The sequence below is a fragment of the Hypanus sabinus genome, chromosome 15, assembly GCF_030144855.1.
Source record: "Hypanus sabinus isolate sHypSab1 chromosome 15, sHypSab1.hap1, whole genome shotgun sequence".
Lineage (NCBI taxonomy): Eukaryota > Metazoa > Chordata > Chondrichthyes > Myliobatiformes > Dasyatidae > Hypanus > Hypanus sabinus.
Window position 1 is genome coordinate 89,819,172 of NC_082720.1, and position 26,184 is coordinate 89,845,355.

General features: G+C 44.5%; 1 protein-coding gene across 1 annotated transcript in view; it reads right to left on the reverse strand.

Annotated features, from left to right (window-relative positions):
- The window catches only part of LOC132405689 (TBC1 domain family member 9B), an 87,477-nt gene that overhangs the window by 25,519 nt on the left and 35,774 nt on the right, over positions 1-26,184 (reverse strand). The window contains exons 9-15 of the mRNA XM_059990696.1: positions 18,732-18,882; positions 16,792-17,006; positions 15,200-15,317; positions 9,272-9,557; positions 7,854-7,983; positions 4,324-4,422; positions 2,213-2,281 (exon numbers count right to left, since the gene is read on the reverse strand). Coding sequence (XP_059846679.1) covers positions 2,213-2,281; positions 4,324-4,422; positions 7,854-7,983; positions 9,272-9,557; positions 15,200-15,317; positions 16,792-17,006; positions 18,732-18,882 — 1,068 coding nt within the window. The remainder of the gene's footprint in view (positions 1-2,212; positions 2,282-4,323; positions 4,423-7,853; positions 7,984-9,271; positions 9,558-15,199; positions 15,318-16,791; positions 17,007-18,731; positions 18,883-26,184) is intronic.

The window sequence follows — 26,184 nt, forward strand, 5'->3', positions numbered from 1 at the left end:
CATCGGAGTGTGACGGTATTCCACCCGGGACTTGCATGGCTGACAGTAGTGAAAACTGAGAGAAAGCTACAGACACGATGAAGGAAGCCCTGAACACCGCCAGAGACGGAGAGCCTTCATAGCTGCCCTAAACACCAGTGGAGTAACAGGCAGTAACTAAGTGTCAATGGGTTCAGTGTCTATTTAGAAATCTGATGGTGGAGGGGAAAGAAATTGTTCCTAAAATGTTGAGTGTGTGTCTTTGGCTCCTGTACCTCCTCCTCGATGGTAGCAACGAGAAGAGGCCATTTCCTGGGTAAGGGGTGTCCTTAATGATAGATGCTAACTTTTTCAGGCATTGCTCCTGGAAGATGTCCTCGATGCTGGAGAGTCTGGTGGAGCTGGCCAAGTCCACGACCCTCTGTAGTGCTGTTGTGCCTTCTTTGCAGTTGCGTCAACGTGTTGGGGCCAGGACAGGTCTTCAGATTCTGACATTCAGAAAGGGTACTGACCCCTCGATGAGGACTGGTGTGTGTTCCCTCGGCTGCCCCTCCCTGAACTCCACAGAGTGAGCCAGTGAGAAAAAGTTGCTGCCTACGCTCCATCCGCAAGAAAAAGCGGGATCTCCAGTGGCCACCCGATTCCCATTCTGACGTGTCCATCCACGGCCTCCTCTACTGTCGCAATGAGGCCACACAGGTGGAGGAGCAAACCTTATATTCCATCTGGCATGAACTTCTGGTCATGTTCCTCTCCCACCCTTCTCTATTCCCCATTCCCTTTCTCACCTTCTCTGCTTCCCCCTTTTCTTTCTTCCATGGCCTTCTGTCCTCCCCCTTCTCCAGCCCTCTATCTCCTTCGCCAATCAACTCTTTACTCACCCCTCCCCTCCCTCCTGGTTTCACCCATCACCTTATGCTTCTTCCTCCCTTCTATATCCAACTGCTCACCCTCTTCTCTCCAGTCCTGCCAAAACGTTGACTGTACTTTTTTCTCAGATGCTGCCTGGCCTGCTGAGATCCTCCAGCTTTGATTTCCAGAATTTCTCTCATTTGTGAAAGGTGGAAATGTTTGACACTGCAATCTGAGCCCACCGCAGGAAGGGGTGGGTGAGGAGGGGCAGTTTTTCCAAAGCATTTGGAGACTATGCCATACTTGCTGGTGACAGCATGTTTGTCGGCAGAACTTCAGATGGTGATGAGGAGGCATACAGGAATGAGATCGATCCGCTGATTGCATTCAACATCAATAAGACCAAGGGATTGATTGTGGACTTCAGGAAGAGGAGGTGAAGAAAACACATGCCAGTTCGCATCAAGGGGTCTGCAGTGGAAAGGGTGAGCAGTTTCAAATTCCTGGGTGTCACCATCTCTGAGGATCTATCCTGGACCCAACATATCGATGCAACTACAAAGAAGGCATGACAGCAGCTATATTTCATTAGCAGTTTGAGGAGAATCTTGCAGGTTTCTAGATGTACTGTGGAGAGCATTTTAACAGATTGCATCCCTGTCTGGTATGGAGAGCTCACTGCACAGGATCGGAAAAAGCTGCAGAGGGTTGTAAACTCAGTCAGCTCCATCATGGGTGCTATCATTGACACCTTCAAAAGACAGCACTCGCCTTTGAAGCCCCTTTCCAACTGGGACACTCCCTCGCCTCATTACTACTGTCAGGGAGGAGGCGCAGGTGGCTGAAAAGTTCAAAGTAAATTTTATTGTCAAAGTACATATATGTCACCATATACAACCCTGAGATTCACTTTCTTGTGGGCATATTCAATGAATCTATAGAATAGTAACCACAACACACTCAACGTTTTAGGAACAGCTTCTGCTCCATCATCAAATTTCCAAATAGACAGTGAACCCATGAACACTACCTCGTTCCCCCAGCATTTTGAGTGTGTTGCTTGCTGCAGATTATCTGCTTGTAATTGGCTCACTATTTCGCTGTTTTTGCACTACTTGCTTATGTCTTGTATTTCTTATTGTAATTTAGTTTTCCTTATGTATCGCACTGTACTGCTGCAGCAAAACATCAAATTTCACAACATACATCAGTGATAATAAACCTGACTGATTCTGAGTAGTCTTGACTTTAGCCACCTCTCCTCATGCCAGGATCTCCTCTGCACCATCTGGAGACTTTCCCTGATCCATCCACATCAGCTGCTGCTTCAGGGTGACCCGACTGGACTGACCATTAATGTGTAATTCACGACAGCTCTAACCTTGAAAAGCACGTAGAGCTCCTCCAGTTCCTCGATGCTGAAGGCAGTATCCGTCAGAATGGCACGCACCTGAAACAGATTCAGGAAACAGAGGTGACTGGTGGAGCAAGCTGATGATGTGACCCGCGATGACGACCATCACTTTAAAAACTCTTTTATGTTGTAAGCTGAGCCAGCTCCATCACAGGATCAACCCTCCACACCATCGAGGGCATCTTCAAAAAGCAAGAAGGACCCCCATCACCCAGGACATGCCCTCTTCTCAATGCTACCAACCAGGAGGAGGTGTGAAGCCTGGAGACACACAATCGGAATGTTTCAGGACTAGTTTCTTCCCCTCCGTCACCAGATCTCTGAACAGTCTATGAACATCACGTCACTATTCCTTTATTTTTGCACTATTTATTTTGTAATTTATAGTAATTTTATTTCACTACACCGTACCACTGCCACAAAGCAACTCACTTCTCACCACCTAAGAGAGTGGTGAGGGACCTCAGGCTGTAACCTTGACCGTTTATTCCTCTCCATAGATGCTGCCTGACCTGCTGAGTGTCACAGCATTTTGTGTTACTCTGGATTTCTAGCATCTGCAGGATCTCTCATGTCTGATAATAAAAGTGATTCAGATTTTTTTTTAACCTGTATCAGAACTGTCAAATTCCACTGCAGGTCACCCATGGGTACCATTATCACTCCATAACGATGCTACCTGGCCTATCCAGAATCTGCTCTGAGTTTCCTGGCCTGGCCCAACATTTGCAGCATTTCCGAACTCCTACAAGGGTCTTTTGCCCGTCTCCACCTTCCTCTATCAACACATTAACACCAAAACCATCTCAGCAACCCATGTCTCACCTAAGAGACATTCCCACGCCTACTGACCCTCACATATTTGCCCTTCCAACTTACTCCCCAACTCGCCCCCTCCCCAACCTTCTCTATGGCTCTCGGCTGTTGATGATTCAGGCAGAAGATACAAATGCCTGAAGCACATACCACCAGGCTGTAAGACCACCTCTACCCCACTGTTATTAAAGTTCCTTAGTACGATAAGATGGACTTTGACCTCACAATCTACCTTGTTATGATCTTGCCCCAATTGTCTGCCTGCACTGCACTTTCTCTGTAACTGTGACACTTTATTCTGCATTCTGTTATTGTTTTACCTTGTTCTATCTCAATGCACTGTGTGATGATCTGATCTGTGTGAACAAGCTTTCCACTGTATCTCAGTGTGTGCGACAGTAATAACCGATTCCAATGCAGAATTTGTTATCTGAAATGTTAACTCTTGGTCCCAGACACTGCCTGAACTGCCGAGTGTCACCACAATTTTATAAAGGAACATAGATGATAAAAATTGAGGGCTATGTCGGAGGGCCCTCCAAAAGGACCACAACCTTGTCACGGTTTGAAGGTTTGTGTGCTTTAGTGACTCAGAGAGCTGTGCTGGCTGGCGTCAGGGCTTTGTGCTTTGGGTCTTGGTGGGGTCACCCATGCCACACAGGTCAAAGGGTAGAGGGCAGACAGAGGTGGTACACTGGTCCTCCAGGTTCAAGGGGAGGGGTTTCATCTCAGGGTAACAACCCAGACTGGTCAAACAAAACTGCTGGAAACAGCAATGAAGAACCCTTCTCCACTCGTGTGCTACGGTATTCCCGAGTTTCCACACAAGATTTGCATGGCTGATAGCAGTGAAATCTGAGAGGACGCAACTGGCACAATGAAGGAAGCCAAGACCGAGACACAAAGTAATTTTGGACAAGGACAGGCAGAGATGGAGGACCTTTACTGCTGTCAGCAGGCATAATGGGCAGAAAGTAAGTAGGTAAGTATGTGTGAGAGAAGGGCTAGAATGATCTTAAAGCATGTTACAAGGTCAGCACAACATCGTGGGCCGAAGGGTCTGTACTGTGCTGTAATGTTCTAAGTAAATTAAGTGCTTTCCCTGCTTCAATCAAGAGTGTACCTTCCCTGCACTGCCAGATTTCCGCCCTTCCCAACTCCAGAGTCCATCTCTCCCAAATGTTGTTGTTCCTGTCCCATGCGCCAACCACTTTCTTTTAGGTCCGTGGAGACTGCTAGCCATCTCCGTGCGTGTCCCTTACCACACTCCGCTTGGCTGAGTCCTCCAGGGTTTGAATCACCTTCAGTCTCTGCTTGAAACGCATCTGCTCAATCGCCTCCGCTCGGATCGAGCCGAACTTCTAAAGAGAGAAGAACGAAGCAGTCCTGAGGGAGGAGATCTCAGCCCACACTGCCCACCCTTTCAGCTCCAACCTCAATGGCTCTCCAGACGAGCATTAGACACCAATGTCCCTCAAACGTCAGAGAAGGATGGTGCCACTGAGGGGCAGGAAGTCAGAGCATGTTGGGGGTGTGGAAGTTGCAACAAGACTAGAGTTAGTGCACTTTCTCCTTGCAGCTGCAAATCCTGCCGCTACAGTGGCAAGGTATTCTACCAGCCTATTGGTATGAGAGACAGAGTTTGTGAAAGAGTAAGTGAGTGAATGTGAGTGAGAGTGAGTGTGAGAGTGAGTGTGAGAGTGAGTGTGAGAGTAATGGATAGACAGACTCGATGAGTGTTCATGTATGTGTGTCTGTGTGTGTAACTTGGGTCCCGCAGGCTTGAATATGTTGAAGATGGCAATAATTGTGTTTTACTTTGATACTGTCCTGTGCTTGGAGCCATATTTGTGTGCGTGAGTGGGGTGGATATCTGGGAGGATGAGATGCTGGGAAAGGGGTTTGTTTCGCACCATCTTTTATTCTTGTGTTGCTCTGCAGAACACTCTGGACACGTTGCGCTGATGCTGGAATGTGTGGTGAAATTTGTGGGCTGCCCCCAGCACATCCTTAGGTTGTTGATTAAAGGAAACGATGCATTTCACTGTATGTTTCAATATACATATGCTAAATAAATCTGAATTTGAAATAGTTTATTTTTGAGCAGCACAGCAGTTTAGAGGTTAATGTAACACTGTTGCAGCATCAGCAAGCTGGCTGTAATCCCCATCACTGTCTGCCCATTCTCCCCATGACTGTGTGTATTTTCTCCAGGTGCTCCAGTTTCCTCCCAAATTCCAAAGATGCTGGTTACTGCTGGATTCTAGGAGGGAAATTTCTAGTATGTCTGTGAGATGACTTTTTAGAGCAGCTCATGGTTGAGCCCACTAGCGGATCCGCTATTCTGGATTGGGTGTTGTGCAATGAACCAGAATTGATTAGAGAGCTTAAGGTAACAGACCCTTAAGGGAAAGTGATTATAATATGATCGAACTCACCCTGAAATCTGAGAAGGAGAAGCTGAAGTCAGATGTATCTGTATTACAGAGGAGCAAAGGAAATTACAGGGGAATGAGAGAGGAATTGGCCAGAATTGATTGGAAAAGAACACTGGTAGGGATGACGGCAAAGCAGCAATGGCTGCAATTTCTAGAAGCAATTCAGAAGGCACGGGATAGATACATCCCAAAGAGGAAGGAATGTTCTAAAGGAAAGATGATGGCACAACCGTGGCTAACAAGAGAAGTCAAAACCAACATAAAAGTCAAAGGGAGGGCATATAACAAAGCAAAAATTAGCGGATGGTTAGAGGATTGGGAAGCTTTTAAAAGCTAAACTTAAAAAGGTAAAGAAAGCTAGGCAATGATGTTAAAGAGGATGACAGATACATAAGGTGTAAAAGAGAGGTGAGAGTGGATATCGGACTGCAGTAAGACAATGCTGGGAGGTCATAATGGGAGACAATGAAATGCGGGACAAATTGAAGTAGTATTTTGTGAAGACACAAGCAGTATGGTGGGAGAGTCAAGGGCATGAAATGTGAAGTTGCCATAACTAGAGAGAAGGTTCTTGGGAAACTAAAGGTGGATCAGTCACCAGGACCAGATGGTGTACACTCCAGAGTACTGAAAGTGGGGGCTGAGGGATTGTGGAGGCATTAGCAATGATCTTTCAAGAAACACTAGATTCTGGGATGATTCTGTAAGACTGAAAGATTGCAAATGTCACTCCACTCTTCAAAAAGGGAGAAAGGCAGAAGAAAGGAAACTGTAGGCCAGTTAGTCTGACATCAGTGGTTGGGAAGATGGTGGAGTCAATTATTAAGGATGAGGTCTCAGGGTACTTGGAGGCACATGATAAAATAGGCCATAGTCGGCATGGTTTCCTCAAGGGAGTATCTTGCATGACATATCTGTTGGAATTCTTTGAAGAAACAATTAGCGTGACAGACAATGGAAACCGGTTGATGTTGTGTACTTGGATTTTCAGAAGCCTTTGACAAGGTGCCACACATGAGGCTGTTTAACAAGCTACAAGCCCATAGTATTACAGGAAACATTCTAGCAGATAAAGCAGTGGCTGTTTGGCAGGATGCAAAGAGTGAGAATAAAGGGAGTCTTTTCTGGCTGGCTGCCGGTGACTAGTGGTGTTCCACAGGGGTCTGTGATGGGATTGATTCTATTTATGTTTTATGTCAATGATTTGGTGATAGAATTGATGGCTTTATTGCAAAGTTTGCCGATGATATGAAGATCGGTGAAGAGGCAGGTAGCTTTGAGGAAGTAGAGAGGCTACAGAGGGACTTAGACAATTTAGCAGAATGGGCAAAGAAATGGCAGCTGGAATACAGTGTCAGGGAGTGAACGGTCATGCACTTTGACAGCAGAAATGAAAGGGTCGACTACCTTCTAAGTTACAAAAATCTAAGGTGCAAACGGACTTGGGAGTCCTTGTGCAGGATTCCCTAAAGGTGAATTTGCAGGTTGAGTCTATGGTGAGGAAGGTAAATGCAAGGTTAACATTCATTTCCAGAAGACCAGAATACAAAAGCAAGAATGTACAGCGGAGGCTTTATACAGCATTGGTCAGACCGCACTTGGAGTACTGTGAGCAGTTTTGGGGCCCTTACCTAAGAAAAGACATGCTGGCATTGGAGAGGATCCAGAGGAGATTCACTGGAATTATTCCAGGAATGAAGGGTTAATGTATAAGGAGCGTTTGGCAGCTTTGGGGCTGTACTTGTTGGAGTTTAGAAGAATGACAGGGGATCTCATATTGAAAGGCCTGGATAGAGTTGGTGTGGAGAGAATGTTTCCTATCGAGTGAGTCTAGGACCAACCAGAGGGCACAGCCTCAGAATAGAGGGATGTCCATTTGGAATGGAGATGAGGAGTTCTTTCTTTGGTAGAAGGTAGTGAATCTGAGAAATTCATTGTCACAGGTGACTGTGGAGGCCAAGACACTGGGTATATTTCAGTGGAGGTTGATAGATTCTTCATTACTAAAAGTGTCAAAGGTTACAGGGAGAATACAGGAGAATGAGGTTAAAGGGATAATAAATCAGCCATGCTGGAATGGTGCAGCAGGTTCAATGGGCCAAATGGACTACATCTACTCCTATGACCTATGGTCTTAGGGTCTAAAAATAAATAAGATGATTGTGTAGTGTTTTGCTGGTGAATAGACTTGTAAATAGAACAAAAAGTAGGAGTAGCCTCCTTCTCTATAGGCACACAGACAGATCAATTGCCACACTTCTGCAGAACCCCTGTCTGTAAGCAGAAGAGCGCTGGGTTGGGTTGGGTTGAGTTGGGGAAGGGCAAGAGAGGTGCTGATGCCCGCCCATGCTTACCTCGTATGATGCCTTAATCAGTTCAAAGATGTCAACCTGTGATGGCAGGTCATCGCCACCGGTGAGTATCGCGTGCAGGTGTGGGATAGGAGGGGAAGCAGACTGTGCATTGCAGACATTGTCCAGGTATCTGAGGAAAAGGCAGAGTCAGTTTATTCCGCACAGCCGCCACAGCAAACACTCGGGGAAATGATAATCGAACAATCACATTAACGTAAGTCCACACTGAGGAAAGTTCACATCGGGCAGAAGATGCAAATACCTGAAAGCACATCCCACCAGGCTCAATGACAGCTCCTAACCCACTAATGACCAGTCCCCGAGAACAAGAGAGACTCCTGACCTCATAATTCACTGACTTATGACCCCTCACCTTATTGTCGGCCTGCACTGCACTTTCCTCTGGGAGCTCCAGTTTCCTCCCACATTCTAAAGTGAGCTGTGGGCACGCTACGTTGGCATTGGAAACATGGCGACACTTGCGGGCTGCCCAGCACAATCTTTGCTGATTTGATACGACTTCACACAAACCCCATTTCACTGTTACTTTTGACGTGCATGTGACTATTGACACAAACCTCTCTCCTTATCTGTAGCTATTACACTTTATTCTACATTCTGTTATTGTTGGACTATATGACACAGGAGAAGAGTTAGGCCATTCGGTCCATCGAGTCTGCTCTACCATTCCACCATGGCTGATTTATTATCTCTCAACCCCGTTCTCCTACCTTCTCCCCGCAACCTTTGAAGCCCTTAGTAATCAAGAACCCATCAACCTCTGCTTGAAGTATACCCAATGACTTGGTCGTTTGATCTATACTGGGCCCAACATATTGATGCAGTTATGAAGAAGGCATACTAAAGGCTTAAATTCATTAGGAGTCTGGGGAGATTTGGTGAGTCACCGAAATGTATGCAGAGCATTCTATCTATTTGCATCACTGGGCAGGATTTAAAAAGCCACAGACGACTGTAAACTCAGCCAGCTCCATCCTTGGGCACTAACCTCCCCACCATCAACGACACCTTCAAAAGGAGATGTTTCAAAAGGGTGGCAATCATTAACGACACCCACCATCCAGGACATGGCTTCCTCTACTTACAACCATCAGGGAGGAGGCACAGAAGCCCGAAGAAGCACACACAACGTTTCAGGAACAGCCTCTTCCCCTCCATCGTCAAGATTCCTGAATAGTCCATGAACCCATTCACACTACCCCACTGTTCCTGCACTAATTATTTAATGTTTTTATATATATATATATATTTCTTAATGCAATTTATAGTACATTTTACACTGTACTGCTGCCATAAAACAAAAGATTTCATGACATACAGTACATCAATGAAATAAACAGGAGTCTGAATTCTTCTAACCCCAGCGAGTACAGGTTCTGAATGAGACTGCCAATCACCTGCCAAGTATGGTCATGGCCTCCCCCTCGTCCGAGCAGTTCAACAGCCTCTCCATGTTGGCCTCCAGCACCGCCAGGGACACCTGGAAAATGACCTTAATGCCGTCATAGAAGAAACAGTCGACGACGACGACGGCACTCTCGAAGGGCATGACGCTGAGGAAGAGGGTGAGGAACCAGGAGAGAGAGATGGTGCTGATGACACCCAGTTCCTGCATCCAATCGTACAGGTGGGGGAGATGATCCCGCGTGAGGTCCTCAAACACACCCTGATCCACCAGAGCACCTGAAACAGCAGTCACAGAAAGACATACAACCAACGGCTGAAATCACAAGTCTTAGCATGTCAGGCTTAGGAGAGAGTGGAGAAGAGGTTTACCAGGATGTTACCTGGATTAGAGGGCATGTGATATAATGAGAGCTTGGACAGACTTGGTTGTCTCTGGTGGCTGAGGAGAGAGCTGACAGAGGTTTATAAGATCACGAGGGGCATAGGTAAAGTAGACAGACAGTATTTTTTTCTCCTTGGGTTGAAATGTCTAATACCAGAGGGCATGCATTTAAGGAGGGGGGAGGTAATTTCAAAGGGGATGTGAGGGGAAAGCCTTTTTTTTTTACACAGAGACTGGTGGATGTCTGGAATGGCGTTAGAGGCAGACACATCAGAGACTTTTAAGAGATGTTTAGATAGGCACATGAATGGGAGGAAAATGGAAGGGTACGGACTTGTGTAGGCATAAGGGATTGGGTTTAGTTAGGCATTTGATTGCTAATTTAATTCGTTCGGGACAACAACAAGGGCTGAAAGGCCTGTTCACGTTCTATGTTAGTGATTACGCATAAAGAACAGGCTCAGGGCAGCCTCTGCCCCACTTTTACACTGGACATCCGGTATGAAAAGGAGCTTCTGGTCTCTCAACGTACACTGTCATGGCTCCTACACATCTGATGTTATTGATGCTCTGTGCCTGTGAGGCTGCAAGTCAGCTTTTTATTGCACCTGTGCACATAAAGTCATAGAAGAATACAGCCCATCTAGACTGTGCCAAACCATTTAAATTGCCTACTCCCATCGACCTGCACCAGGACCCTAGCCCTCCATACCCCTACCATCCATGTACCTAACCAGACTTCTCTTGAACATTGAAATCGAGCTCGCCTGCACCACTTGGCACTGGCAGCTCTTCCACACGCCCATGACCCTTTGAGTGAAGAAGTCTCCTCTCATGTTCCCCTTAACCCCATGACCTCTAGTCGTAGTTCCACCCAACCTCAGTGGAGAAAACCTATTTGCATTTATCATAACTATATCCCTCATAATTTTGTATACCTCTATCAAATCTCCTCTCAATCTTCTACACTGCAGGGAATAAAGTCCTAACCTATTCAACCTTTCCCTATAACTCAGGTCTCCCAGACCTGGCAACATCCTTGTAAATTTTCTCTGTACTCTTTCAACCTTATTTACATCTTTCCTGTCAGTAGGTGACTAAAACTGCACAAAATACTCCAAATCAGGCCTCACTAATGTCTTATACAATTTCAGAATAACTTGTACATGGCCTCATGCAGATGACAATGAACCCAACTTTGACCACCTTTGCACTTTCTCTATGACTGTGGCACTACTTTCGTCTATCCATTTCCTTGTACTGCCTCGATGTATATGTATGGAATGATCCGTGTGGAATTTCTCTGTAATTCCGTACCTGTGACAGTAATAATCCGGTTCACTGGAACCTCAATTGCAAAATGTCACAGCAAACCTCTCCCTTCAGTTTCCGTGGATACAACTGAGATCATTTAATCAATCAATACACCGGACTGGAATTGCAAGAATCTCTCTTTGCAGCCATTTTCTGTTTCCAGATCGTACTTTCACAGCTTGATAAGATGCAATATACTTAAAACATAGAACACAACTGCATGACACAGACCCTTCAGCCCAATGTTGTGCTGACCCTTTAATCTGCTGTAAGATCAACCTAACCCTTCCCTCCCAAATAACCGTCCATTTTTCTATCATCCATGTGCCTATCCAAGACTCGTCAATGTCCCTAATATACCTGCCTCTACCACTACCCCGCTGTTTCACACACCCACTACTCTCTGTGTAAATAAAACCCTAACCACTACAGTTTGGCAGCACTATGATCATTTTGATCTAAAATGGGTGTTTCTAAATCTGCTCTTTCTTGTAAAAAGTGTTTAATTGTGTGTATATAGAGAGCATTGTCACAGGCAAGCAGCATCCAGCATCAATGAACCCCAACACCCAGGACATGCTCTCCACTCACTGCTGCCAATAGGAAGAAGGGTACAGGAGTCTCAGGACTCACATCACCAGGTTCAGAATCAGTTATTCCCCTCGATCATCGGACTCCTGAACCAGTGCAGATGATTTCACTCAACTTCGCTTGTCCCATCATTGAAATGTTCCCACAACCTATAGGCTCATTTTCAAGGACTCTTCATATCAAATTCTCAATACTTATAGCTTATTTAGTATTATTATTATTTTCTTTTTGCAATTGCACAGCTTGTCTTCTGCACATTGGTTGTTTATCTGTCTTGCTTGTGCACACTGATCCTACTGTGTTCTTTGTATTTACAGTGAATACCCACAAGGCTGGGTAGTGTATGGTGAGATAAGTGTTCTTTGATAATTCATTTCCTCTGAACTTTTCACTTATGATTAATGAGTGATTGCTGTTTATCTGACACTGTATCCGTGATGTTGCTGCACGCAAGTTTTTAATTGCAAATGACAATAAATTCCACTTTGACTACTCAGAATATCGTGGTAAATCTCTAAGAGATTACAAAAAAACGGAGGGCAGAAATGTAAGGTGAGAGGAAGGTGGTTTAAAGAGGATCTGAGGGGTGAGTCTTTCACACACACACAGTGGATGAAATGTGAAACTCGCTGCCAGAGCAGATGGTGGAATCAGAAACGGTTATTAGGTTTACAAGGAATTTAGACAAACATTGAAATAGGTGAGGTGTAAAAGGATAAGGCCCAAATGCAGGCAAATAACATTGGCACAGATGGACAAAACAGGAGCTAGCATTGAGATGATGGACCAAATGGCCTGATTCCGTGCTGTCCCACTCTGAGAGTTCGTATCCACCTCTAATAGGGCCCAATGAGGGGAGGCAGGCAGCAAGTCACACTTGATATGTCACCAAAGACTCACAGGTGTACCATGGAGAGCATTCTAACTGGCTGCATCACCATCTGGTGTGGAGGGGCCACTACACAGGATCGGAAAAAACTGCAAAAAGCTGTAAACGCAGCCAGCTCCACCATAGGGACTTGTCTCCCCAGCATCGAGGTCACCTTTAAAAGACAACGGCTAAAAAGGTGGCTCCATCATTAAAAACCCTGACCCACCCTCTTCTCGTTACTACCATCGTGGAGGAGCTCAACATTTTAGGAACACTTCCCCTCCACCATCAGATTTCTGAATAGCCCATAAACCCATGAACACCAGTGTTGATGAAGGGTGTCAACCTGAAAAGGTGACTGTATATGTCTTGGTAAACTCATTTATACTGTAACTATTGTTTATGTATTTTTTCATCTGTAATGGAATTTGTATGTTTGTAATTTCTTTATTAATATATCATTTGTATTCTGTCCATATTATTAATAATAAAAATATTTAGAAAGAAAGAAAAGGTGACTGCTTATTCCTCTCCATAGATGCTGCCCGAGCCGCTGAATTCCTCCAGCATCTTGTGTGTTGCTCAACATTTCCAGTATCTGCAAAATCTCGAGTATAAAAACCCATTAACAGTAAATACTTTCCTCTCTTCTTGCCCTTTTTAAAATATATTTTAATAATAATTTATAGCACTGTAAATTCCGGTGTATAAGCCGAGAACTTGGCCCTAAATTTTGGTCCTAAAATTAGGGGGTCGGCTTATACAGAGGGTGCCAACTTTGGAAAACGAATACACAAAAGACAGGTCGTATTTATTGGCTGTTTTTTTGAGTCAAATACAAAAGAAAATACAAACACTTATGAAATATACACAAAAGATCTACGAAACACATTGTTTCTCTATTTACTTGTACACGCTGTTGTCATCAAACGTTCAGAGTTTGTTTAAACTCACATCTCGTGGCTGGAGCACAGCCATCAAACCACCGATGTTGACTGCAATGTCCATAGTTTCTGCTTTCAGTGCTGCTTTTGTCTCACCTGACAAGTGCGCTTTGAACATGTCCCAGACAAGTAGCGACTTTCCCTTCCTGAAACCTTTGGAATGTCGACGCCACACCTCTTTAACCCACTTCAAGCAACCCACTTCGTCCATCCAGCAGTGTTCTTGAACATAATCAACACCCTGTGGGAATTTTTCTTTCTGTGGGAATGTTTCCCTTTTAAAAATCACCATCGGTGGTAGTTTGGTCCCATCAGCCATACACGTTAACATGACAGTAAAATGTTGCTTCTTGTGTCTAGTTGTTTTGACAAGGACTGTCAAAATGATTCTTTACCATTTGGAACTCAATCCAAAACTTTGGTCCCATCAGCCATACACGTTAACACGACAGTAAAATGTTGCTTCTCGTGTCTAGTTGTTTCTCCCCCTTCTGATTGACAGTGCAGTTGCCAGCAAAATCAAAGAACATTGGTGTCTCACCCAGTGAGAGCGGGTAGGAACGTACCTTTCATTGCTTGATTACAAACGATTGGAAGGCCATAACCTTATTCTCAAGGTAGCTCAGCAACTTCTGAGCAATCTTTGTTTTTTGTCTCAACACAAGATCATGTCTATTCATAAATCGGGTGCATCAACTTCACGTGGCTTTGAAATTTTCACTGACCTCACGGTGTTTTCCGGCCCATTTCAACGCTTGAACTCGAATCATTTCTCTGGTAACAATGTATCCGGACGATCGCCGGTGATTCACCCACTCTCAAACTTTTTCTTCCAGTTCTGGCCACTGGCATGTTTTCCTGCGGTTTGCACATTTTGTCTTTGGCATTTCCCTCAGCCTGTCCTCTGCCTTTCTCCACTCTCTCACTCATTTCTCATTTACACTAAACTTAGCAGCTGCAGAATTATTCGTTCCTTTAGCAAAATCACCAACCTTCAGCTTGAAGCCAGCATCATATCGTATTCATTTTAATCTTTTGTACATGGTGGTCGCAAACTCAATACTGAGTAGACGTACTGATCCCACCGCCCCGTGTTAAGTTTTAATGAGATTACGATGGGCGCTAAATGGTTTCACGGGGTTACATTTCAGAGGATTCTTTACCATTTGGAACTCAATCCAAAACTTCCCTCCCTGATTTATTTATTAAGAATTTGCTTTATAACGCTCTACAATGTGTAGGCCTGTTTTCTTAGCAGGTACCAGTTCAGAAAATTTCCCGGTTCTGGATCCGGCAAAGCTGAGTACCGGCATGTGAGATCTTGTGATCTTTTCTGGTTAAGTCAAAAACCTCTACAAAAGGGGTCGGCTTATACAAATGTAACATGAAAAAGTCACTTTTTTAACCCTGAAAATAAGGGGTCGGCTTATACACTGGAATTTACGGTAATTTTTATGTATTGCACTGTACAACAACTGATCAGCCCCTCCACACCCACACTTCATCATTTCCTGCCAGCCACCTTATGTACAGGCACCCCTAAGCCCAGTGTCACTTTGTGGACATAAAATCAATATTGTGCCTGCTTATCTTTATTTATATTTATACTTAAGCATTTATATTTATTGTGGCTTTTTTTGTGCTGCATTGGATATACAGTAGCAATTATTTTGTTCTCCTTCATGGAAATGACACGAAACTATCTTTAATCTTCAATCTTGTACTACAGTCACAAAACAACAAATTTCATGGCATGTCAGTGACTCTATGGTCAGCTCGAACTGCTGAGGGGAAGTAGGCAGCTAGTCAAACTCACCGACCACCCTGGTGTTGTAGTAATCCGGAAGCATTCGCTCGCAAAGCGCGACCAAGAGCCAGAACGCTTCTTCTTCATTGCAGTACAGGAGGAGAACAGATGTGACGATGTTCATGGCCTGTGCACAGTAAGTCAAGAGATCTGAGCCAGGTCAGAGAAAGCTGCACCCAGGAGCAATACCACACGCAGGTCCCACAGAGAGGTAAAAACTAAACAACATCATTAAAACCATACAACATAGGAGCCGAATTAGGCCATTCAGCCCATCTGGTTTACTCCACCATACTGTCACCTTCCCTCTCAACCCCACTCCTGCCTTCTCCCTGTAACCTGGGATGAACTGACCAATCAAGAACCTATCAACCTCTGCTTTAAGTAGACCAATGACATCCCCTCTGCAGCCGTCCATTACAATGAATTCCACAGATTCACCACAATCTGGCTAAAGAAATTCCTCATCTCTGTTCTAAATGGATGCCCCTCTACACTGAGGCTGAGTAATCTACTCTTAGACTCTCCATGTCCACTCCATCAAGGCCTTTCAATATCCGGTTTCGCTGAAAACTGGCTTCTTGAACTGAAAGGCAGGAGGACGAGAGAGGGGTGAGAAGGGGGGAGGGGGAGAAGGGGGAGAGGGGGCAGAAGGGGCAGCTGGGGAGGGGGAAGGGAGGAGGAGAAGGGGCAGCTGGGGGAGGGGGAAGCTGGGGAGGGGGAAGGTGGAGAAGGGGGAGCTGGGGAGGGGAGAAAGGGGAGCTGGGGAGGAGAAGGGGCAGCTGGGGAGGGGGAGAAGGGGCAGCTGGGGGAGGGGGAAGCTGGGGAGGGGGAAGGTGGAGCTGGGGAGGGGAGAAGGGGGAGCTGGGAAGGGGAAGGGGAGCTGGGGAGGGGGAAGGGAGGGGGAGAAGGGGCAGCTGGGGGAGGGGGAAGCTGGGGAGGGGGGAAGGTGGAGAGGGGGGAGCTGGGGAGGGGTAAGGAGAGAGTGGGAGAAGGTGGGGGAGGGAAGCTCAGAGGGAAAGGTTAGGGAGTGGGGGTGGGAAGGGGGGAGGGGGAGAGGGGGCAGAAGGGGCAGCTGGGGAGGGGGAAGGGGAAGGGGCAGCTGGGGGAGGGGGAAGCTGGGGAGGGGGAAGGTGGAGAAGGGGGAGCTGGGGAGGGGAGAAGGGGGAGCTGGGAAGGGGGAGCTGGGGAGGGGGAGAAGGGGCAGCTGGGGGAGGGGTAAGGGGAAGGGGCAGCTGGGGGAGGGGGAAGGTGGAGAAGGGGAAGCTGGGGAGGGGAAGGGGAGCTGGGGAGGGGGAAGGGAGGGGGAGAAGGGGCAGCTGGGGGAGGGGGAAGGTGGAGAAGGGGAAGCTAGGGAGGGGAGGGGGAAGGGAGGGGGAGAAGGGGCAGCTGGGGAGGGGGAAGCTGGGGAGGGGGGAAGGTGGAGAAGGGGAGCTGGGGAGGGGTAAGGAGAGAGTGGGAGGTGGGGGAGGGAAGCTCAGAGGGAAAGGTAGGGAGGGAGTGGGGGTGGGAAGGTGAGTAGGGGAGAGGGGATGGGGAAGGGGTTTTTAATGGAGAAACGAGGGTATGTTGGTGTGGTTGGAGAGAGTAGAAGGTCTCACCTGGCAGTAGCCGATGTTGGGGTTACGGAAGGCGTAGGCTGTCAGGACCCTGCGTAGGGCTGCGATGCCCAGCTCATTCTGAAAGGCCGGGTGTTCAGGCATTGAGCGGTGCAGGTCTCTCTCAATCTCCTCAGTAGCCAGGGTGTTCCTGCCCATGGACTCAGTCACCAACCTGGTGTAATACCCAGGATGTGTCAGCATCTCGTTCAGGGCCCCTACGAGAGACCAACAAACACTGGCTGTAATCTGCTAACGTCGATTTTTAGGGTCTCATGCAGAGGAACGGCATGGTAGTGCAACCCTTTCCAAAGCCAGCGAGCCATTCCCATTCTCATGCCTGTCTGTACGTTCTCCCTATGACTGTGTGGGCTTCCTCCAGCTGCTCTGATTTCCTCCCACAGTCCGGATTCAGGTTAGTAAGTTGTGGGCATGCTGTGTTGGCACCCCAAGTGCAGTGTTTCGGTCACTGACATTAAAAGATGTGTTTCACTACTTTGATGTACATATGACAAATGAAGCCAATGTTGAAGATGTTTGGATAGGCGCTGTGCGTGGACAGGAAAGGGTCAGAGGGACATGGGTCAAATAGAACAGCTTATCACCACGTCCAGCATGGATGAGTAGAACTGAAGGGTTTGTCTGCACGCTGTGTGACTCTGTGGAAGAAAGGCGATAGAAAGGAGGTGGGTGGCAGGCCACTGCGATCAGACCAAATGGCAGAACATCTTTCAATGGTTCAGCAGTCTCTCATTGCTCTTCCCTGCCACTGCACCGGGTATCTAATTGTAAAGGGTGTTTCCCAGCCAAGCGTCACAGCACAGCAAGTGAGACCGTAAAACATCGGAGAGTGAGGCCATTTGGCCCAGCATGTCTGCTCCACCATTCTACCATGGGTGATTTTTTTTTCTTTTCAACCCCATTAGGTTACACAATCATAAGGATGTCCAAATAGTGACAAGGAACAAAGACCACAGGAGCAGAATTAGGCCATTCAGCCCATAAGTCTGCTCCGCCATTCTATCATGGCTGATTTATTATCTCTCTCAATCCCATTTTTCTGCCTCCTCCCCCCCCCCCGTAACCTTTGACACCCTGACTAATCAAGAACCTATCAATCTCCACTTTAAACATACCCAGTGATTTGGCTTCCACCAGCCGTCTGTAGCAATGAATTCCCCAGATTCACCACCCTCTGGCTAAAGAAATTCTTCCACATCTCTGCTCGGAGACTGTGCCCACTATAGGAAGCATCCTCACCACATCCAATCCGACTAGGCCTTTCAATATTCGATAGGTTTCAATGGAATCCCTGCTCATTCGTCTAAACTCCAGGAGATTCAGGCCCAGAGACATCAAACTCTCCTCACACGTTAACCTTTTCATTCCTGAGATAATGCTCATGAACGTTCTCTGGAGCCGCTCTAAAGCCAGCTCATTGTTCCTTAGACTGCTCACAATACTCCAAACACAGTCCTGTAAAGTCTCAACATTATGCCCTTGCTCCTCAAGGGTTAACTCTTTTGGTGCTTGTGACATGCAACGGACAAGGCTGGAGGAAGTCACCTGGATCTCTGCCCCAGCTGGGAGAGCTGATATTCAGTAGGCTTCAGCGTCGTTCAAGCTTGCGTTGGACCTTGGTGTAACAGTGGAGGAAGTCACAGGCAAATAGGTTAGTGTAAGAGTGGGATGGGAACATCTTCCTCAGCCCTGTTCAAAAGGGACATCCCTGTACGCTGAGGCTGTTTCCCTCTTGTCCTGGACTCCCCCACTATACGAAACATTCTCCTACATCCACTCTACCTAGGCCTTTCAGTATCTGGTAGGAGGTCCACCTTCATTCTTCTGCACTCCACAGACTACATCAAAGACTCATCATACAACATGGCTCCCACCCCGAGTGCGCCCTCTCAGTCGGTTCTCTGGTTTCAGCGGTGCAGTACCTGAGAACTGGAGCCACAGTTCTCCCCTCAGGGACTCGGGCAGCCCTTTCAGCACCAGGTCCTGCGTCTTGCTCGTACGATACATGCACACCCCTCGGCCAAATTCGAAGAAGTGTATGTTCCAGGATTCCTCCTTCATCTTCTCCTTGGCCTGCGCAGGCAAATGGGGACATCAGTACAAATGACATGGTGCACTGCCACACCTTCGCTGCAACAATCCAAGGAGGCTAACAGAATCATTTGGTTCGTTTATTCATCCCCATAATAGCTGTCTAACACCCTGGCCATTTTCTTTTCCCTCTTCCACCTTCTGGGAGCAGATACGGATAATGTCTACTACAAGGAATATATGCAAGGAAATGGTGGACCAACTTGGGTTGTTTTATCTGGAGCAGCAGAGGGTGAAGAGATCTGATAGTCTTATCATTCAGATTGAATAGATGGCCAGAGACTTTTTCCCAGAGCTAACACCAAAGGGCATAATTTTAAGGTGTTTGGAGGAAAGCTTAGGGGATATCAGAGGTGGTTGTTGTGGTTTTTTATATAGAGAGTGGGAAGTGGGTGGAACTCGCTGCCAGCATGGTGATAGAGGCAGATACATTAGAGACATGGGCCTTAGGTAGGCACATGGATGATAGAAACATGGAGGGTTTCGTAGGAGTGAAGAGTTAGATTGATATTGGAGTAGATTAAAAGGCCTGTACTGTGCTGTAATGTTCTATGTCCTACAAGAGGTACACACAGATAGCATCTTTTTCCCAGTACTAAAATGTCTAACAACACCAGCAGATACAGGAGCAGAATTAGGACATTCAGCCCATCGAGTCTGCTCCTCCATTCCATCTTGGCTGATCCATTTTCCTTCTCCAAAGGGACTACATTTAATGTGAGACGGGTACGTTTGAAGATTTGCGGAATAAGCTTTTTTCACGCAGAGAGTGGTGGGTGCCTGAGGTGGGGGTAGAGGCAGATACACTGGAGACTGTTAAGAGACATTTAGATGAGCACATGATTGTGAGGAAAATGGAAGGATGAGGCCATTATTTAGGCAGAAGAGATTAGTTTAGTCGGATATTTGATTAGTTCAGCACGACATTGTGGACTGAAGGGCATAAGAACAAAAGATGGAAGGGTAGAGCGGACTCGATGGGCCGAACTGCCATATTCTGTTTTTATGCCTTATGATCTAACTGGTCTGTAAACTGCTCCCATTTGGGAGAATCTGGGTGGGGCACTAAGAAGGGGGAGGCTGACAGGAATGAGAGCGGATCACAGAACACTACAGCACAGAAAACAGGCCATTCAGCTGTTCTAGTCTGTGCTGAAACTTTATTCTGCTAGTCCCATTGACCTGCACTCAGTCCATAGCCCTCCAGATCTCTCCCATCCATGGATCTATCCAATTTATTCTTAAAACTTGAAAGAGCCCACATTTACCACGTCAGATGGCAGCTTGTTCCACACTTCCACCACTCTCTGAGTAAAGAAGTTCCCCCTAATGTTCCCCCGAACCTTTCCCCTTTCACCCTAAAGCCATTGTCCTCTCATATTTATCTCTCCTAATCTAAGTGGAAAGAGCCTACTCACATTTACTCTGTCGATACCTCAATTTTGTAAACCTCTATAAAATCCCCCTTCATTCTTTTACGCTCCAAGGAATAAAGTCCTGACCTGTTCAATCTTTCCCTGTAACTCAACTCCTGAAGACCCGGCAACATCCTAGTAAATCTTCTCTGCACTCTTTCAATCTTACTGATATCCTTCCTATAGGTAGGTGACCAGAACTGCGCATGATACTCCAGGTATGGCCTCACCAATGTCTTATACAACCTCACTATAACATCCCAGTTCCTATACTCAATACTTTGATTCATGAATGCCAGCATGCCAAAGGCCTTCTTTACAACCCTGTCTCCCTGTGACACCACTTTCAGGGAATTACGTATCTGAACTCACAGATCCCTTTGTTTCTCCGCACTCCTCGGTGTCCTACCATTTACTGTGTATGTCCTACCTTGATTTGTCCTTCCAAAATGCAACACCTCACACTTGTCTGCATTAAATTTCACCTGCCATTTTCTGGCCCATTTTTCTAGTTGGTCCAGATCCCTCTGCAGGCTTTGAAAGCCTTCCTCACTGTCCACAACGTCTCCAATCTTAGTGTCATCAGCAAACTTGCTGATCCAATTTACCACATTATCATCTAGATCATTGATATAGACAACAAACAAAAATGGTCTCAGCACAGATCCCTGAGCACACCACTAGTCACAGGTCTGCAGTCTGAGAAGCAATCATCCACTACCACTCTCTGTCTTCTCCCTTACAACCAATTTCAAATCCAGTTTACAACCTCTCCATGGATACCTAGTGTCTGAACCTTCTAAACTAACCTCCCATGTTGGACCTTGTCAAGTACCTTACTAAAGTCCATATAGACAACATCCACACTTGGTAACCTCCTTGAAAAGCTCTACAAGATTCGTTAAACACGATCTGCCTTGCACAAAGCCATGCTGACTATCCTGAATCAACCCTTGGCTGTCCAAGTACTTGTATATCCAATCTCTCAGAACACCTTCCAATAGTTTACCTATTAGTGATGTCAGGCTCACCAGCCTGTAATTACCTGGTTTACTTTTGGAACCTCTTTTAAACAACAGAACCGGAGACTTCCGGTAAGATGGCGATTGTTTAGTCGCTCCGAACTTTTGCTCCGTTATCCTTTCTATCTTTGCACTATATGTCTCCCTTCTTAAACCTTAGTTAGGTATTTTATTAGTTCTCTTTTACCTGCCTGCGAACACATCTATCTTATAATGGCTACCAAAAGTACTAAAACCGGGAAAAAGGAAACTTCTACGGCTTTGCCGGCTGACATTCTCGCTGTTTTGGAACAACATCGACAAGATACTTTAATGGATTTTAGAACTGAATTTAGAACTTCTTTCAACCAGCTGGATTTCAAATTGGATCAGGTCAATGCTAAAGTGGATGAACATGCTGAACATTTATCTCGCATTGACTCAACTTCTGAAGATTTAAAATGCCGTGTTCAGTATCTTGAAACTCTCTGCTCCAACCTAGAGAAGAACAGTAAACTTTTTTCCAAAATGGTGGATCTTGAAAATCGGAGCAGACGTTGCAATCTCCGAATTCTTGGTTTGCCAGAGGCCAGTGAAAACGGCTCTCCCGTTGAATTTTTTTCTGATTTTCTCTGTGAGATTTTCGGGAAAGAATTTCTTCCGACTCTACCTGAGCTTGAAAGGGCTCACAGGACATATGTTCCTTGTGCAACTCTGGGTTCCCGTCCACGGCCGGTTATTTTATGCTTTCATCAATACCAGGTGAAAAACCGTTTGATTATGGAGGCACGCCACAGAGGTACTTTTGCTTTTCAAAACACGGTCATTCGTTTTGTGGAGGATTATGCCCCCCAGGTTCTGAAGATGAGTGCTGAGTTTAAAGGTGTAATGAAAGTGCTTTTTTATTCGCGGATTCAGACCCTCCCTCTGAAATCCAGCCGATCTTCGAATTACGCTTACTACTGGAGATTATAAGTAGTTTAAATCAGTGAAGGAGGCTGAGGTGTTTGTAGGAAGTCTTCCGGCCACCTCGTCTTCTTCGGAACCGGCCTGACCTTCTAAAATGGTTGTTAAGTACTTCTCGATGTAAAACTATTTTTTCCGAACTCAGACTTTACTTGAATAATTCAGACGTTATCTATTGAAACTCTAAGGGCTATAGTCAATCTCTCCCTGGACTTGGTGTGTTTTTTCTAAATAGATAATCTAAGTTTAATGTTTCCCTGCAGACTTTTAGATTTTACTTGTGTAAGTCTATTTTATTTTTGTATAACTTTATCTGTAGAGATCTACAATTGACTTTAACTTGTTTTGGAGGTTTGGAGTTTTTATTGAAGGCCTCCCTGTTGGTTGATTCATAGTTTAAGTTTTGTTTTTTTTTTCTGTAAATGGTTGATAAGTACTCTCTTTGAATTTATAATTTCTCCCTTTTCTCCCTCCCTTTTTTTCTCTTTTAACCTTTTATAATTTTTCGTGGGTAGGTTAGTTTTAGTTTTCTTCTGATTTTCTTTGTATTAAGCTCTATACTTCTGTTGAAGTTGTTCCTATTTGTAATTCTCTTTTCTAGTGCATAAATTAGTTATTATTTGCTATATTATTTATACGGAACTTTTGTTAACGACACAGAACTAGAAGTCATATTTGGGTTAATTTTTTTGGTAGAGCTAGCTGCTTTTTTAGGTAGCCGTCTAGTTTTGGGTTACGAGGGTGGGGTGGATTCTCCAGTTCCAACACTACTCACTGTTTCTTTTGTTTTCCTTTGTTATTCAGGACATGTCTCTGTTTTGATTCTACGGATCTATGTTTACATTTTTGCTCCCAGACTGTTATTGTACTGCTTGATTTTTTATATGCCTGCTACCTTCTATGCACTAACAATTGATAATGGTTAATACACTTTGTGAGCTGGAATGTAAAGGGATTGAATCATCCTGTTAAAAGAAGGAAGGTCTTGTTGCATATTAAACAACTCAAAGTTGACATTGCTTTCCTTCAAGAAACTCATATTCGTAGTTTTGATCATTCTCGGCTTTTGTCAAAGTGGGCGGGTCAGCATTTTCATTCATCCTTTGCCGCCAAAGCTGGGGGGGGGGGGGGGGGTCTCCATCCTTATTAATTCAAATATTCCTTTTGAACTCCATAATAAGATATCTGATACAAATGGCCATTCTATTATTGTTTCTGGTAAATTATATAATACTAAAGTTATACTAGCAAACCTGTATGCTCCCAATTTTGATAATGTTAATTTTTTTGAACGCTTTTTCTCCTCACTACCAGATTTAAACTCATACTCTCTTATACTGGGTGGTGATTTCAATTGTTGGTTAGATCCTAATTTGGATCGATCGTCCTCTGTTACTAGACTACCTACTAAATCTGCCTTAGCTATTCACTCTTTTCTCTCTAATTATGGTATCTCTGATATATGGTGTTTCCTTCAACCTGAGAGAGATTATTCTTTTTTTTCACATGTTCACCATACATTTACTAGAATTGACTACTTTTTACTCGATAATCAACTTATTCCATTTGTCTATTCTTGTGATTATCAGAGTATACTAATTTCTGACCATGCCCCAATTACTTTGTCTTTAAATTTTCCTGGTCTCCCTCAGAGGAATAAACACTGGCGTTTTGACTCAACTTTATTATCGGATGATGATTTTCTAAAATTTATTAAGGATCAGATAACCTTTTATTTTAACACCAATACATCATCTGAAATGTCATCCCAGATTGTCTGGGATGCCATGAAAGCATATTTGAGGGGTCAAATAATCTCCTATACAGCAAATCTTAATAGAAAGTCCTGTGCAGATCGATTAGACCTCACTAATCAGATTAAAGAATTGGATCAACTGTATGCTCAAACTAAGAATCCTGAATTATACAAGAAGCGTGTAGAACTTCAAACTAAATTTAATCTTCTGTCTACTCAACCTGTCGAACGCCAACTTCTTGAAAGTAAGAGTCGCTTTTATATTCATGGTGACAAATCTGGTAAATTTCTAGCCAATCAGCTGAGACGTTCCAAAGCCAAACAACATATTACAATGATCCGGAAGGAGAACGGAGACTTTACATCGGATCACTTAGAAATCAATGACGCGTTTAAAAATTTTTATTCTCGACTTTATTCCTCTGAATCTCTGAATGAGAATATCTCTGTTGATCAGTTTTTAAATAATCTGAATATTCCTTCGCTTTCATCTGATTTTAAAGCCAAACTTAATGCGCCTATATCATCAGAAGAAATATCTTTTGCAATTTCTGTATTGTCTTCAGAGAAATCTCCTGGACCTGATGGGATCCCCGTAGAATTTTATAAATCATTCTCTTCACTTCTTTCTCCTCAGTTATTCTCAGTATTATCTGACTCGTTTAATTATGGTAAATTGCCACCCTCTTTTAATGTGGCATCTATTATTCTTTTATTAAAAAAGGGTAAAGACCCAACAGAGTGTTCCTCGTATAGGCCGATTTCTTTGCTTAATGTTGATGTTAAAATCTTGGCCAAAGTTTTGGCTAATAGATTAGAAACTGTTATTCCCTCTATTATTTCTGATGATCAAACTGGTTTTATTAAAAACCGTCTTCTTTTTTTTAACATTCAGCTTTTAACATTTTATATTCACCCCCAACTGGGATTCCTGAATGTGTTATTTCGCTCGACGCGGAGAAAGCATTTGATCGTATGGAGTGGAACTAACTTTTTGCAGTTTTAGAAAAATTTGTCCTACTGCCTCGGTTTTGACTAATTTTCAGAAATCCCAATTATTTAACCTCAAACGTGGCGCCCGTCAGGGATGCCCCTTAAGTCCCTTTCTCTTTGATTTGGCTATAGAACCTTTGGCAATAGCATTTTGAAACTGTCCTGAATTGACCGGGATCTGGAGAGGGGGTGTTGAGCATAAAGTTTCTCTCTATGCTGATGACTTATTACTCTTTCTCTCAAATCCGTCTACATCCTTACCTCCAATGTTTTCACTTCTTGACCAGTTTAGCCAGATCTCTGGCTATAAACTTAATTTACATCAGAGTGAACTTTTCCCAATTAATAAAGAGGCACAAGAATTAACATTCCGTGATCTCCCTTTTAAAGTAGTTCATAATCAATTTACTTATCTTGGGATTACAGTCACAAGGAAGTTTAAAGATCTCTTTCGTGAAAATTTTGCCAATCTTTCATATACTATAAAACAGAGTGTGTTACAATGGTCACCTCTATCTATGTCTTTGGTAGGTCATATTAATGTTGTTAAAATGTATGTTCTCCCTAAACTTTTATATTTATTTCAATCAATCCCAATTTTTATTCCTAAATCTTTTTTTGATTCCTTAGTCTCTATTATTTTGTCATATCTGTGGAAGAATAAGCGCTCTAGAATTAATAAAGTTTATCTCCAAAAATCTAAAAAAGAGGGTGGCATGGCTTTACCTAACTTTCGTTTATATTATTGGGCAGCTAATATATGTTGTGCTACCTTTTGGTCTTTTTTCCACGGCCAACCCAAGTGCCCTAATTGGGTGGCAATGGAGTTGAGTTCCACTAAAGATTTATCTATTTCTGCACTTCTTGGCTCTGTACTCCCTAGTAGTTTGTCCAGATTAATTGTTAATCCTCTTGTTAGACACACTTTGCGTATTTGGGCTCAGTTTAGGAAATTTTATGGTTTCCATGGTTTTTCCTTTTCTAGCCCTATCTTACATAATCACCTTTTTTTACCTACTACGTATGATTCAGCATTCCATGATTGGTATAGGAAGGGCATTAGACATTTTGAAGATCTTTTTATTGATAATCGCTTCGCATCTTTTCAACAGTTCTCTGCTAAGTTCAATCTGCCCAATGCTCATTTTTTTAG